The sequence below is a fragment of the Arachis hypogaea genome, chromosome 5 (assembly GCF_003086295.3).
Source record: "Arachis hypogaea cultivar Tifrunner chromosome 5, arahy.Tifrunner.gnm2.J5K5, whole genome shotgun sequence".
NCBI lineage: Eukaryota > Viridiplantae > Streptophyta > Magnoliopsida > Fabales > Fabaceae > Arachis > Arachis hypogaea.
Window position 1 is genome coordinate 4,004,584 of NC_092040.1, and position 15,800 is coordinate 4,020,383.

Here is a 15,800-nt window from a genome sequence, read left to right on the forward strand (position 1 = left end):
GGGAATTGCACTATTGCAGTGGGAACCTTTCTTGTTTCTTTTCTTCACATTATGCAGCTGACATTTGTTTAATAATAATAATAATAATAATAATAATATATTTTATTAGCCTCATTTTCACTACATCTAAGAATATAAAAAGACTATGTCATTTTAACTATAACTCGTTGTCATTATAACTTGACTGTTATTTGATTATAAGTTAGATATTAATATATTTTATTACCTTATACATTGGTTACATGAGAGTTAACTCTAATAAATAACCGATCAACGACCATATAGATACTATATTATTTATGAAAGAACAACTCAAATTAAGGAAAAGGTATGTGAAAAATTCATTTAGATACAATTAAAGAAAGTATTAAAAACTAGAGTATGGAATTGTCTTTTGCAGATAATCACACAAGGCATTTTTAATTCATTGAAGTATATCTCATCTACCCAAAAGAAGTTGAAGAACTCAAATCAAATCTAGACGAGTTAATGAGTTATGGAAAAGTACCATACAAATATCAACCAAGCAAGAATATTTGACGATGGAAATTATTACATAATTTTCAACATAAAAAAAAAAGTATTTCTTCTATTGAAAGAAAAAAAAACATTAAACCCATACCAATCTGCTTCTTTAAGTCTTAGCATTCATTTTAATAGTATAAGATCAACATAGAACAAGGTAAGCAATAGTGTGTTACATAACATTTATTGATTTATTCCTAAGATATAGTTTTTTTATCCCTCTCTTTCACAATCCATTGCTCTTGATCTTCTCTCTTATAAGAAACTTCTGTACTTTCCCAGTTGAGTTGAGAGGCAGATCCCCAAACACCACACTCTTAGGAACCATTTTAGTGGCCAGCTTACCCTCACAAAACTTGATGATTTCTTCAACAGTGGCACTGCATCCATCTTTCAATTTCACAACTGCACATGGTGATGAATCCAACAAGCACTCATCATATTTTCCAACAACAGCAGCTTCCAAAACCTTTGGATGACTCAACAACACTGCTTCTACCTCTAATGAACTCACAGCTTCTCCATTTGAATATATAATATCTTTTGCTCTATCTTTCAATGTTATGGAACCATTTTCTTTCCTAATAGCAAGATCCCCAGTTTTGAACCATCCACTCTTAAAAGCTTCCTCGGTTTCTTGCGAGTTAAGGTACCCTAGCATTAGGGTGTTCCCTTTGAACATGATTTCACCAATGGTTTTTCCATCATGAGGGGTACTTTTCATGGTGTTTGGATCCTTCACATCAACCTCTACTTCCATCATGAAGCTTGGAAGCCCTCCTTCACCATAATTCAGCTTTGTATCTTCATTATCCGAATCGGGTTTCCACGGTCTTACAATGACAGGGCCCAGAGTCTCTGTCATTCCATATCCGATGTTAACATCAAATCCAAGTTCTGCTACCTTGTTGAGGATTTGAACTGGTGGTAGCACACCTGCAACTATGAATTTTACCCTGAATTGAAGAGGTTTGTGATCATTGGGGGATGAATTAGCAATGATGCTCAAAAGGGTTGGTGCACCACACAAATGAGTCACTTTGTGAAATTGGATGGCATCAAATATCCCTTTTGCTGAGACATTTCTGAGGCAAACATTGGTGCCACCAACAGCACACATTGCCCAAGCAAGGCACCAACCGTTGCAGCGAAACATATCAACTGTCCATAGTAACACTGAACTTGATTTCAAGTTGAAACGAGAAATCGCCGCAATTGAATTAAGGTAGGCACCTCTATGGCTATAAACAACTCCTTTAGGAGTCCCTGTGGAGCCTGATGTGTAACTCACTGATATAGGATTGCATTCATTGCTTGGCCTAAAACTCTCAAAATCCGCGTGCCCTTTAGCAACAAGATCATTGTAACTTAAGGTATTTGGTAGGATACTCACATTATTCATCACTGGGGAATATGGAATTTGATCAAAGTCATCAGAGATTAGGACAATGAGGGGTGGTGGCTTGCATTTTCTTTGGGAGATAATTTCAAACACCTGGATGGCAGAATCAAAGAACTGATAGTCCACAAATATGATTTTGCAGGTTTCCAATAGATCCAAAATTTGGGGTAATGTTGTTACATCCAATAACTTGGTGTTGAGTGCAGAAAGAACAGCACCTGCCATAGCAACACCAAAATGTAGCTCATAGAGTGCTGGAACATTTGGCGCCAAAGCTACAACCTGTGTTATTTGAACATGATTAGTTATCTGACCCCATTGATTATGTGTTGTGAAATGCTTATAAGAAAAGGAGTTTATGAAAAGGGTCTAATTTATACCCTATGAGTATACATTAAGCATATTATTAAAAAAAATTTTATAAAAATTATTACAAAAATTAATTTTTTTGTTTACTTTATGCATTACAAAAATTTCATTATTGTCTTTTTAAAATATATGCGTAGAGTACAAATTAGTTGAATTCTTATAATAAATTATCGCAATAATTAATTATTAGATATTGTTACGATGGGTAATCGGAGATTAATGGACTGAACTTGTGAGGATGGCCCAGATGTCTGGAGGATGGGGTCTCCGACTTGGTGTGTGTCTGGGAGCTGTCGTCCGACTCGTGTGTATGAAGGAATGGAGGGTCGTACCTACAAAGACACTCTAATGCCTAAGTCAGCAAAGGGTTTCACAGAGTATTGGAACTTAGAGATACCTGAGGGGTGTCAGTGTATTTATAGTAGTGAATCATCAACCACCGTTGGAGTAGTTCCACATTTTAAGGTGCATAACCATCCCTTTATCTTAGGGAAGTTGAGATATGGCTCCTGAAAGTGGGTTGCGAGATTTTAGGGACAGTTACTTATTTGAATAAGTGTTATCTGCCAGCTAACCTTTGGTCCCGACTTCCTTAGAGTGGAGTGTGTATCAAATCCGACCTCATCAGAGGAGGTCGGTGGGGAGCGAGGGCCAATCTTTGGATTGGACTTTTAGGTGTATATGTGTCTGGGCCCTAGTGTTGGTCCATGGTATGAACAGTGCCCCTACTCGAATCCAATCTCTTTGACTTAGGAGTTGAATTCAAGTATTTGAACTCGAGCATGTAGCCGACGTGTCATGGAAACCGACGTGATCTTTGAAACCGACGTGATTTAAATTTCTCAACAGTCGCGTCTAATCAAACATCGTGTCCGTTAGGGGTTTCATATTTACACGTGGGAGCAGTTACATTGGTAACGGCACGCCCCTTTAATGAACGCGTCGTTTTACCCTTATGCCCCTGGTGTGTTTATAAATACTTTTCCCTCTTCTTTCCTTGTTTTATTTCTGAAAACTTCTTGCTTACACTCTCTTGTTCCGAAAGAAACTTTTTTAGCCTTCCTTCTTCAAGTCCTTAGTTGCTGTCGTGCTTGCTCCTTTTTATTTCCGCAAACAGAGGTTAGTTCTTTTCCTTCTCTTTTATTATTGAATATTTTTAGAGGAGTTTTTGCATGTTCGTAGCGAGTCTGTCTGTAGGCCTAGTGACCCTGCTTTATTGAGAGGCTTGCTTTGATCGTCTAGAGATCCTGTTTTTGATCTTTTTCCATTTTTCTTTGTAGCTCTTTGTCTCGTTTTTGCCTATTTCTTTTTAGTTGGAAAGGATGACTTCTCACGTTTCTGAGTGGGTAGATGTCACTGTTCTTGAAGAGGGTCCCCTAGTAGATACAGACTATCTTACTGACATTCGTACCCACCATAGGCTCTGTAGTGATGAGAATGATGAGTCTAAGTATGAATTGGTTGCCCCGGGTCCTGGAGACTGGGTTTGTTTTGGGAGAATTTCTGACTCTGATCCCCATTTCTTCTTTATGTATGACTGCCTTTTTACCCGCCTTGGGTTCTTTTCTTTTTCTGATTTTGAGATGGATGTTTTGAATCACTGCCGAGTTCTCCCACACAGCTCCATCCCAACTCTTGGGGATTTATGAGGATTTACCAGCTCGTAAGCCGAGAGCTAGGCTTCCCTTTTTCCTTAAAGATCTTTTTCTATCTTTTTCATCTGAGTAAGCCTTTTAGTGGGCAAAATAGTAAGCATCAGTGGGTGTCTTTCCGAGCTATTCAAGGTCGGAAAATTTTCTCTATGTTTGATGAGTCTTTCCACGACTTCAAGAATTTCTTTTTTAAAGTCCTAGCAGTAGAGGGTCACCATCCCTTTTTTCTTGATGAAGATTCCACTCCCCTCTTTTCTCTGTACTAGCTGAAGGCTTCTCCTATAGAAAAGTATATCCTTGACGATTTGGATGAAGTTGAGGATGCCGTAGTAGGGTTCTTCCGGGAAGCTTGGGGGAGAGCCCCTTACTTGGATACCAAAAAGTTTTTTCAGGGGGTCTCCGAATTTTGTGCGGACCCAATTAGGTATCTTTGTTAATGATTTTGATAACTTCCGACTTGTAATCTTTCGATTTGTTGCTTCCAACTTGTAGCCTTCCGATTTATAGACTAACTCTTTGTTTCCCTCTTTTTCAGAGATGGTGAAGAAAGGATCCGGCTCCTCCTACCAAAAGGTCCAAAATGCCAAGAGGAGGTCTCGAGCTCAAGTTGATGCCGCGAGGGCTGCAGGTACTCTTCCTCCTCCTCCTCCTCCTCCTCGTGATTTGGGGACCTCTTCTGGTTCTATTTTGGTATCCTCCTCTTCTGCTTCTTCTCTTCCTCCTCCCATTTCCCTGGCCCGATCTTCCCCTGAACCCGAGAAGAAAAAAGCACAAGACTTCTGGTTCTTCTTCTGGAGGTTCTAATTTTGATGGTCCCAAATTCGTTCGAAATCACATCTTTTCCCATACTCAAATTTATATGGACGATGTTTCCATTTAAAACCATCTTAATATTATGGTTCAGGGGAGTGTTTGAGCTACTGGGGTGTGTACAAAACTCCTTGATATTTTGGAAAAGACTCTCCTTAGCTCTTTGGGTTCTACCCAAAAGGTTGAGGAGTTGGAGGGGAAGATCTTCCTTTATCAAGAGGAAGAGAAGAGGCTTAAGGAGGAGGTTGCCGAGCTAAGGAAGGAGAGGACCCGGCTTCAGGAGAGGGAGAAGAGGTTGATGGGCTAGTGTACCATGACAGAGGGTCTTAAGGAGAAGGCGGAGCAGAACTATGTCTGGCTCTTTGGGGAGAACATCGATCTAAAATGGGAGCTGGCAAGAGGTTGGGAGGCCTACCAGGACCTGGAGGATTCAGTGGCTAAGAGTTCGGAGGAGGCTTGGAGGATTTTTAAGGAGCAGGTCGGAGTCATTGCTTCTGATCTGGACCTTTCTCCTCTTAACCCTGACAAAATTGTAGTGAATGGGGCCATTGTCTCTCCACCTCGTCCTGAGACGGTCTTCGTCCAAATTCGGTACTGCTCAAATCGGTTACCTTGTAGTATCCTTTTTCTAAGACTTCGGTGATTTTATATGGCCCTTTCCAATTAGCAGCAAGATTTCCTTCCCCAGACTTGTTGACTCCAACGTCGTTTTTTATTAAGACTAAGTCGTCTGGAGTGAAGCGTCTTTGAATGACTTTTTTGTTGTACCTGTTCGTCATCCTTTGCTTCAGCGTTGCTTCCCTTATCTGGGCTTATTCTCGGACTTCAGGGAGTAGCACGAGCTCTTCTTTGTGCCCCTGTATGTTGCCAACCTCATTGTAAAAGCTCACGCTTGGGCTTTGCTCGTTGATTTCAACTGGTATCATGGCTTCTATGCCATAAGCAATCCGGAAGGGTGTTTCTCCTGTGGCAGATTGAGATGTAGTCCGATAAGTCCATAGTACTTGAGGGAGTTCTTTAGCTCAGGCTCCCTTTGCATTTTGCAACCTTTTCTTCAACCCAACCAGTATAACCTTATTAGCTACCTCAACTTGCCCATTTGCTTGTGGGTGCTCTACCGAGGTGAATTAGTGTTTGATCTTCATACTGGCTACCAGGTTTCTAAAGGTGGAATCAGTGAACTGAGTGCCATTATCAGTGGTGATGGAGTGAGAGACCCCATACCTTGCGATAATGTTCTTGTGGAGGAATTTCTGACTTCTCTGGGTTGTAACGGTGGCTAATGGTTCTGCTTCTATCCACTTCGTGAAGTAGTTTATCCCTACTATTAGATATTTTACTTGTCTAGGCGCTTGGAGAAAGGGCCCTAATAGGTCCAATCCCCATTTGGTAAAAGGCCATGGAGAAGTTATGCTAATGAGCTCCTCGGGGGGGAGCGACGTGGAAGTTTGCATGCATTTGTCATGACTGCCACTTCTTTATGAACTCGGTGGCCTCTTTATACAAGGTCGGCGAGTAGAATCCGGCTCGTATACCTTCTTAGCCAAAGATCTTGCTCCGAAATAATTTCCACATATACCATTGTGGACTTCTTCCAGTACTTCCTTCGTCCTTGAGGCCGGAACGCACTTCAATAGTGGTGTGGATATTCCTTTTTTATAGAGAATATTTTGCACTAAAGTGTAATTTTGTGCTTCCCTCTGGATTTTCATGGCCTCTTTTTATCTTTAGGTAGGATGTCGAATTTTATGTATTCGATTAGTGGGTTCATCCATTCGAGGTCCAATCCAGATACTTTAAGGACGTCTTGTCTGTCCTCTGTTTTTGTCACAGAGGGTTCTTGGAGAGTTTCTTGGATCAAGCTTCTATTATTCCCTCCAGGTTTGGTACTAACTAACTTGGAGAGGGCATCTACTGTGCTGTTAAGATCCCGAGATATATGTTTGACCTCGATCTCTGCAAATCGCCTAAGGTGTTCCAATATTTTGTCTAAGTAGCTCTTCATATTGGGGTATTAACTTGATATTCTCCATTTATTTGGGAGGTCACCACCTGAGAGTCACTAAACACGACTACTTTGGTTGCTCCGACTTCTTCTACCAGTTTGAACCCTGCAATCAAGGCTTCATATTCTGCCTGATTGTTAGAGGCTGAAAATTCAAATTTAAGGAAGACTTCTACTTAAGTTCCCTCTTGTTTGACTAATATTATGCATGCACCGCTCCCGACTTTGTTAGAGGATCCATCCACGTATAATTCCTACGCGGTGGAGGCTCCCTCTTGATCTCCTGCATATTCTACCACGAAGTCGGTAAGGCATTGAGCTTTAACTGCTGTTCGAGTTTTGTACTTAAGGTCAAACTCGGATAACTTTATGGCCTATTGGACCATTCTACCCGCAATATCAGTCTACTGAAGGATTTGCTTCATGGATTGGTTCGTTCGAACTCTTACTGTGTGAGTTTGAAAATAAGGCCGTTGCCTTTGAGAGGCTACTATTAATGCATATGCAAACTTTTCAAGTTTTTGTTACCTTAATTCAGGGCTTTATAGGACTTTGCTGGTGAAGTATACGGGATGCTTCCCGACCTCGTCTTCCTGTATTAGGGATGATGCTACAGCTTTGTCGGCTACAAACAAATACAGGATGAGTTCTTCCCCTACTTTAGGTCGAGTCAGGATGGGAGGTTGGATTAAAAACCTTTTGAACTCTTGGAATGCTTCTTCGCACTCAGGAGTCCATTCGAACTGGCATCTATTTCTTAGTAGAGAGAAGAGTGGTAGAGATCTTAACGCTGATCCTGCCAAGAACCTGGAAAGGGCTGCAAGTCGGCCATTCAACAGCTGGACCTCCCTTAAGCAAGTCGGACTTTTCATTTCTTGGATTGCTTTGCACTTGTCGGGGTTGGCTTCAATCCCCCTTTGTGTTAGCATAAATCCCAAGAATTTTCCAGCCTCCACCACGAAGGTGTACTTTGCGGGATTCAACCTCATCCCATGCATTCTTATGGTGCTGAAAACTTGCGAGAGGTCAACCAGGAGGTCGGCCTCATCCTTGGTTTTTACTAGCATGTCGTCTACATAGACTTCCATTAGACTCCCAAGGTGGGGTGCGAACACCTTATTCATCAACCTTTGATATGTGGCTCCTGCATTTTTAAACCCAAAACGCATGACCACATAGCAATAGTTTGCTCTTGGCGTGATGAAAGATGTTTTTTTCTTGATTCGGCTTGTACATCGGGATTTGATTGTATCCCGAGTATGCGTCCATGAATGACAAGTATTGAAACCTTGAGCTGGAGTCTACTAAGGTATCAATGTTAGGGAGTGGATATGGGTCTTTAGGACACGCTTTGTTCAGGTCAGTGTAATCGACGCACATCCTCCACTTTCCATTTTGTTTTTTGACTAGCACCACATTTGCCAGCCACCCCGGATATTTAACCTCTTTGATGAAGCCGGCTTCTAGGAGGGCTTGTACTTACTCTTCCACCACTTGGGCCCGTTCAAGTCCGAGCTTCCGTCTTCTTTGCTGAATAGGTCGCAATCCAGGGTATACTGACAGTTTATGTGACATGATTTTGGGATCTATCCCTGGCATGTTGGAGGCTTTCCAAGCGAAGAGGTCGGAATTCTCTTGTAGGAGCCCTATAAGCTTCTGTTTCATACATTCTTTCATGTTAGCTCCTATGTTGGTGTTTTTTTCTTCCTCTTCTCCAACCTGTATCTCTTAAGTTTTTCCCCCGGGTTGTGGTCGCAACTCTTCTTTAGCTCTGATCCCTCCGAGCTCAATGGTGTGAACCTCCTTGCCTTTTCTTCTCAAGTTTAGGCTTTCATTGTAGCATTTCCTCGCCAGTTTCTGGTCTTTCCTAATGGTTGTTATTCCCTCTGGCGTTGGAAATTTCATGCAAAGGTGGGGGGTGGACACCACTGCTCCGAGCCAATTTAGGGTTGTCCTACCTATTAAAGCATTATAGGCCGAATCCACAACGACGACTATGAAGTCGATACTCAGAGTTTTGGATTTTACCCCTTTTCCAAAAGTCATGTGTAGGGGTATGAATCCTAATGGCCTGATTGGCGTATCCCCCAGTCCATATAGAGTATCGGGGTAAGCTCTTAACTCCTTTTCATCCAATCCCAGCTTCTCGAATGCCGGTTTAAACAGGATGTCGACTGAGCTTCCCTAATCCACCAGGGTTCTGTGAAGATGGGCATTGGTAAGAATAATGGTTATCACAACTGGATCATCATGTCCAGGAATGATACCTTGCCCATCTTCTTTAGTAAAAGAGATGGTTGGAAGGTCGGGAGCTTCGCCCCCAACCTGGTAGACTTTCTTTAGGTGTCTCTTGCGAGATGACTTTGTGAGGCCACCTCCACCGAATCATCCCGAGATCATATGTATATGTCTTTCCGGAGTCTGTGGTGGTGGGTCTCTTCGGTCCTTGTCATCTCGCTTTCTCTTGCCATAATGGTCCAACCTTTCTATGAGATATCTGTCCAGCTGACCTTCTGTCCTTCTCTGGCCAGCTTTTCTATCACATTTTTTAGGTCATAACAATCATTTGTTGAGTGACCATATATTTTGTGGTACTCACAGTAGTCGCCATGACTCTCCCCTTTTTATTTTTGATGGGCCTAGGGAGAGGTAGTCTTTCAGTATGACAGATTTTCCTGTATATATCAACTAGGGAAACCCGTAGAGGAGTATAGGAATGATATCTCCTAGGCCTTTCAGGGCCGACTTCCTCTTTTTTCTTGGGCTCTCTCTCTTTTTCTTTTGATGAGTGAGAGTGCCCAGGTTGCCAACTTGGCTCTCGCAGCCTTGCATTTTCTTCCATGTTGATGTACTTCTCAGCTCTTTCCTGTACATCACTCAAGAAGGTCGGGTGCCTTTTCGAGATGGATTGGGAGAAGAGGCCTTCTCGGACTCCATTTACTGGGCCCATAATCACTGCCTCCGTGGGCAGGTCTTGGATCTCCAAACACGCTTTGTTGAACCTTTCCATGTAATCCCTCAAAGGTTCTCCGACCTCCTGCTTCACTCCCAGTAGGCTCGGTGCGTGTTTTACTTTGTCCTTTTGGATTGAGAATCGCATGAGGAATTTCTGCGAGAGGTCATCGAAACTAGTGACCGACCTCGGGAGGAGGCTATTGAACCACTTCATCGCTGTTTTAGTAAGGGTTGGCGGGAAAGCCTTGCAATGAGTAGCATCAAAAGCGTCAGCCAGGTACATCCGGCTTTTAAAATTGCTTAAATGATGCTTTGGATCTGTAGTTCCGTCGTAGAGGTCCGTATCAGGGCTTTTAATGTTCCTTGGGACTTTTGCCCTCATTATGTCCTCACTGAACGGATCTTCTCCTCCCAAGGGCGAGTCTTCTATGTCGCTACGAGAGTTTCGACTTCGAAGAGCAGACTCTAGTCTTAGGAGCTTTTCTTCAAGCTCCTTTCGTCGCTCGATCTCGCTTCTCAAATTTCTATCTGTTTCTCTCTGCCGTTCCAACTCTTGCTCCAATTACTCCATGCGCCCTTGGTGTCCGTGGAACAATCCCATGAAGTCAGCTGCATTGGGGTTGTCCCTCCTTTTCTGATTCACGCCCTTCAGAGGAGTTTACTTTCGGGTCTTTTACCCCTGAAGTGCCTTCTCTATGTTGGTTAGTCACCCCTTGGTGAGTGACTATATCCCTGTCGTTGTTTCCAACATCTTGATTCTCTTGCTCAGAATCGGATGCTATGTTGCCATCTTCGTGTAAGTCATCCGCCATCACTGGTTGATCTCTCGGGTCCCCGGCAAAGGCGCCAATGTTACGATGGGTAACCGGAGATTAATGGGTTGGACTTGTGAGAATGGCCTATATGTGTGGAGGATGGGGTCTCCGACTTGGTGTGCGTCTGTGAGCCGTCGTCCGACTTGTGTGTATGAAGGAATGGGGTGGTGAACTTAAAGATACCTGAGGGGTGTCAGTGTATTTATAGTGGTGAACCATCAACCACTATTAGAGTAATTCCATCTTTTAAGGTGAATAACCGTCCCTTTATCTTAAGGAAGTTGAGATATGGCTCCTAGAAATCGGTTGCGATATTTTAGAGACAATTACTTATTTGAATAAGTGTTATCTGCGAGCTAACATTTGATCCGGACTTCCTTAGAGTGGAGTCTGTATCAAATCCAACTGGTCAGTGGGGAGCGAGAACCAATCTTTAGATTGGATTTTTAGGTATATTTGTGTCTGAACCCTAGTGTTAAGTCATGATATAAATAAGTATGTAGGCTAATTTTTTATTTATTTTTTACTGGTCTTTTATTCAAATAATAGACAACATTTTTTACACGTCAATAATAAACAACATTATTTTTATTTCTTGGAATAGTATTTTTTTTTTGGGAAAAAAATCATTCTATTTACCTGAAAAGTAAATAAATATCCAAAAACTATTTTCTCCTTAAATCGAGTTTTTATCGTTTTTCTTTTTTTCTTATTATTATATTTGTATTGACTCTTATTATTAAATCATTTTTTATTATAGCTCGAATAACAAAGGAAGCTATTAAACCTTTATGTTGTGTGGTACAAATAATGAGTACTTAATTAATACATATCTAACTCATCACCACCACCATTTGAAGCTTCTCCATTTTAATATGAGTTAGCAAGACTTATACATAAAGAGGGCCAAAAATTAAAAGAAAAGTCTTCTAATTCTATGTTAATTCACCGCTAAAAACAAAGAGTACCCTTCTATTTTAATTAAACTTTTTTTCATTATTGCATTGACTCCATCATTATAGTGGGTCTTATAATATACATTCTAAATGATCCTTATATTTTATAGATCTTCACTTCGTTTGTTAGATTATTAGGTACGTACATTTAGTTGGCATATATAGTTTTTACATTTTTTTATAATTTCGATAAATCTTATTATTTTTATATTAGATGTAATATCAGACGCATGTTATATGTAAGTTCAAAGCTTAAGGAGTATTAAACTTTTTCTAGACCTATCAAATAGGTAACGAGAAATAACCACAAATCAAGATTAGGGTTTAGGGTATAAATTGCAATTCCAATATTTTTTTAAAATAAATTACATATAGTAAGGTCTTGATGAATATTTTTTATATTTTTTTTTACATATATGTACAGTATTATTATATAATATTTGAGTGCATGCAATATAAATTTTAGTTCAAGAATTTATATATATTACTCAAAAGAAAAAAAAAGTTTATACATCTCATATCTTTAATGGCTTGCTATTTTTCAAACATATATATATATATATATATATATATATATATATATATATATATAACACCGTATTTAATTTAAAATTCCACTCAAAAGAAATTAAGAAGTAATTCTATTTTATAAAATATGCCTAGACAAATTCATTCTGAAGAGATTTTAGACTTTTAGTCAATTAATATATATATATATATATATATATATATATATATAATTAATCTTGCCTATAAACAATTAAACATATTCATTATTATTTCTCATAGAAACTAAAGATTTAACTGAAAGTCCATTTTAATGCAAGCAGCCAAGCATCAATATTAAAATCTGTAGTAACAATTAAATAAAATTTTCAGTAATGCATGCATAGACAATAATGATGGTAGTAAATGAGCTTTATTTCACTAAAATTATAAAAATTTAATAATATTACAATGATTGGTTATTACACTTTGTGTAATAGAATAGCTGCACCTAAAAGGCTTTAAAATAATATAATTGAAGATGTAGTTGATGTATGTACAACAATATTTTAGTCCCTACTGATAAGGCTTCTACTAGCTTTAGCTTTAATTAACCAACAGTCTTTTATAGTTTGTTTAACTATATTATAATTTTAATTATTAGTAGTGGTACATGAACACATAAATTAATAAATCAACCATTACTATATAAAAAATCTGTAGTCTTAGGAATATAGAAAGTGACTCCACAATATCTAAGAAATATAAATCAAATTCACATTTATAATGATTTTATGTTTGATGTACATTAAAAATCGATTATCAAATTAATTATTAATATAAAATATATATTAAAATATAGAACATACATTAAAAATGAGTTAAATAATATATATTTATATAATAATTAATTTAATGATTAATTTTTGATATATACATAATTTTTTTTAATTTAAAATCAAATTTCGTAGTTCATACACTATATATATATATATTCCAATCAGATATACAATTATAATAAAATAAATTTGTAATTACAATTAAATTATGTGACCATATAATCAAACCAAATTTACCTTTATAATAAACATTCAAATTTATAAGAAGTTGTTCATAGTGTATATATTTAATAATTGATATTTTGTGTTTATAAAATATTCTTTTAATTATCATTTTGAAATTTTTAAGTATTATTGATCAATATTTTCACGTGATATTATTATTCCGTGGAGTTTAATTTATCTTTGACATCATAACCTCTCAAAAAGTCAAATTCCATATGACTAGAAAAAAATTAAGTATTTAATTCCCATCTAACATATTATACAAAGATACTTTATGCATTAAATTACATATTTTTACATGTATATAAATAATTACTTCACACATGCATATTACCAAAATGGTCATAAAAAAGTAAAATTAATTAAATAATTATATAAAAATTAGACCGTAAATATGTCAAAATTAAAATTTAATAAATTAATTAAATAATATTCAAAACTAAAATGAATTTCATATCATAGTACTCTTCCCACCATGATATATATTAGCCAGATCTATTTAATATTCTAATGCGTATGTATGTCTGACAAAAAAAGATTATTGACTCATTAAAAATATAAATATTATTTTAAAGAAGAGTTTGATTGGCGTAAGTCTTGGTATATGAGGATCAAAATGTCAACGAAGCCTAGGTTGTTCAACAATAATGATAGAATACTTGAAATCAATTTACAAACATGAAAATATTCCATGATCACGCGCTTATTTATTGATTCAGATCTAAACAAATGACAAAAACATCAAATATAAACAATCCTTCTTTTCCAAAACGGTTGAATAGAATTGACAGTGATTGAGTGATAATCATATAACAGTATAAAAATAGATTATTTCAAATTAAAAACAAAGACTCGTATTGAATAATAATGCCTTGACATCGTGAACCCAAATAAATTGCTGGACATTAAACATAAGCTTTTGGAAAATATATCCAGCTTGATTCTTATCCTAGTACAAGGTTTTGGAAAAGAGGGAGTGTATAAGGACATTAAACATAAGCTTTTGGAAAATATATCCAGCTTGATTCTTATCCTAGTACAAGATTTTGGAAAAGACGGAGTGTATAGATAGTAGGGTGAATTTACGGTGTTTATAATTTTGTATTTAATTTTTGTTTAATTTTTTATAATAAATTTTAAATATTAATTTTTAAATTTTCTAGTAAATTGAGTACTTTTTTGGACACTATAACACTATATAGTAATAATATTTGAATTAAAATATATAAATATATTATTATTTTAATTATTTTAAATATATTTTATATTTTAATTATATATTTTATATAATTATTCTTAGCATACACTGTAAGATGATGATTGATTAAAATAAAATTGTCTTAGTATTTTATTGCTAAATGGCATTTATAAGATGTGATTAATAGTAGATAAAATGAAAAGAAAATTCTCATATGAGGCAATAACCTTATCAATAATTAGGACAGGTGGAAAAGAAACTTGCAAGGATTATTACACACTACTCTGGTATAACTAACTTTTAGCTCTAAAAGCTAACATAGCTAATGCAAGAACTTCAGAAATAAAGCTAATAAGGTAGAAACTAGGAATTGGGATTTGAGATATCAAATGACATATCAAAAATAATTCTCTATTAAATAGCAATCTTAGCTTCATGTTATGTAACATATGAAACTAGACAAAATTAAACTATAATGTATCATGAATATTTTGGAGTTTGAATTTCACACGGATAATAATTAGTGACATGAATATATTTTTTTAAAAGATAATAAATAATGAAAATTGTTAAATATTTTAATTTGATATATTTAATATAATATGTATTTATATTTTAATATTATTTTTATATAAAAATATATTTATGTCGGTGGTTATTTTCTACGCACAAAATAAATTAAGAGAAATAATGTAGAAATCTAAAAAGCAGCTAAGAAATTATGAGCATAGATTACATGAATTTAAAGGAACTTAGCTTACAATATGATGAGGATGGGAAATCCCAAAGCTGAGGAGAGAAGAAGCTAGGTTGAGACATCTTTGATAGGTTTGCTTCCAAGAAAATCTAACGTAGTCACCATAAATGATCGAGGCCTTATTATCACCGAAAATAGTGGCCGCTTGTTCTAGAAAACTGATTGGTGTCAAAGCAGTATAGTTTGCAGAGCACGGAATAAGTATCTCTAATTTTTTCATATTGCTAGGTAATTACGATCAAATAAAATTCTTTCTTCAAAAGAAACTCTCTCTCGGATATATATAATAAATTAGATTGTGAAGTACAAGACACGGTAGATAGAGTATGTATATGTACATGGCTTCTTAGTGCACAAGATTCATACCATGACGCCGTCAACCCAATGGGATTTGCTTTATTAGTAGAATTAGCTTAATTTTCAGATTAGTGGGTAATGCATTTCAAGAAAAAAAAAGTGTAGCGTTTCTTTAAAAAATAAAACTTATTATTAAAGGTACTAAATAAGATAGCAGGTTGCGAATTTTAATGTTGTTTGTTTGTGTTTTTTTAAAATATATTTATTCTATTTTAACATTTTTTAAAACAATTATATTATATGTATATTAAAATTAATTACTAAAATCTATTTTTAATATAAAATATATATTAAAAATAAATTAAATAATTTATATATTATATATAAATATATTAATAATTAATTTTAATATACAAATTAAATAGCATATTTGTTTTTAATAAAATATGATTAACTTGATTAGTATTAACAAATTACCATTTTAAATCTCATCATCATTATTCGGTTAA

General features: G+C 36.4%; 1 protein-coding gene across 1 annotated transcript; it reads right to left on the reverse strand.

Annotated features, from left to right (window-relative positions):
* Window positions 1–516: 516 nt before the first annotated feature.
* Window positions 517–15,293, reverse strand: LOC112800276 (butanoate--CoA ligase AAE1-like). The gene is made up of 2 exons (XM_025842472.3): window positions 14,999–15,293; window positions 517–2,209 (listed from the first exon to the last, which is right to left on the reverse strand). The coding sequence occupies exons 1-2, from the start codon at window positions 15,212–15,214 to the stop codon at window positions 752–754; spliced, it is 1,674 nt and encodes a 557-aa protein (XP_025698257.1). The 5' UTR covers window positions 15,215–15,293; the 3' UTR covers window positions 517–751.
* Between the last annotated feature and the right edge of the window lie 507 nt (window positions 15,294–15,800).

What these genes read in the sequence shown, in the direction of transcription:
- LOC112800276 (XM_025842472.3), bottom strand. Translation starts at nt 15,214, where the DNA reads ATGAAAAAATTAGAGATACTTATTCCGTGCTCTGCAAACTATACTGCT. An exon ending in TTTCCCATCCTCATCATATT is followed by an intron (nt 2,210 to 14,998) that starts GTAAGCTAAGTT and finishes CAAATAACACAG; the next exon opens with GTTGTAGCTTTGGCGCCAAA.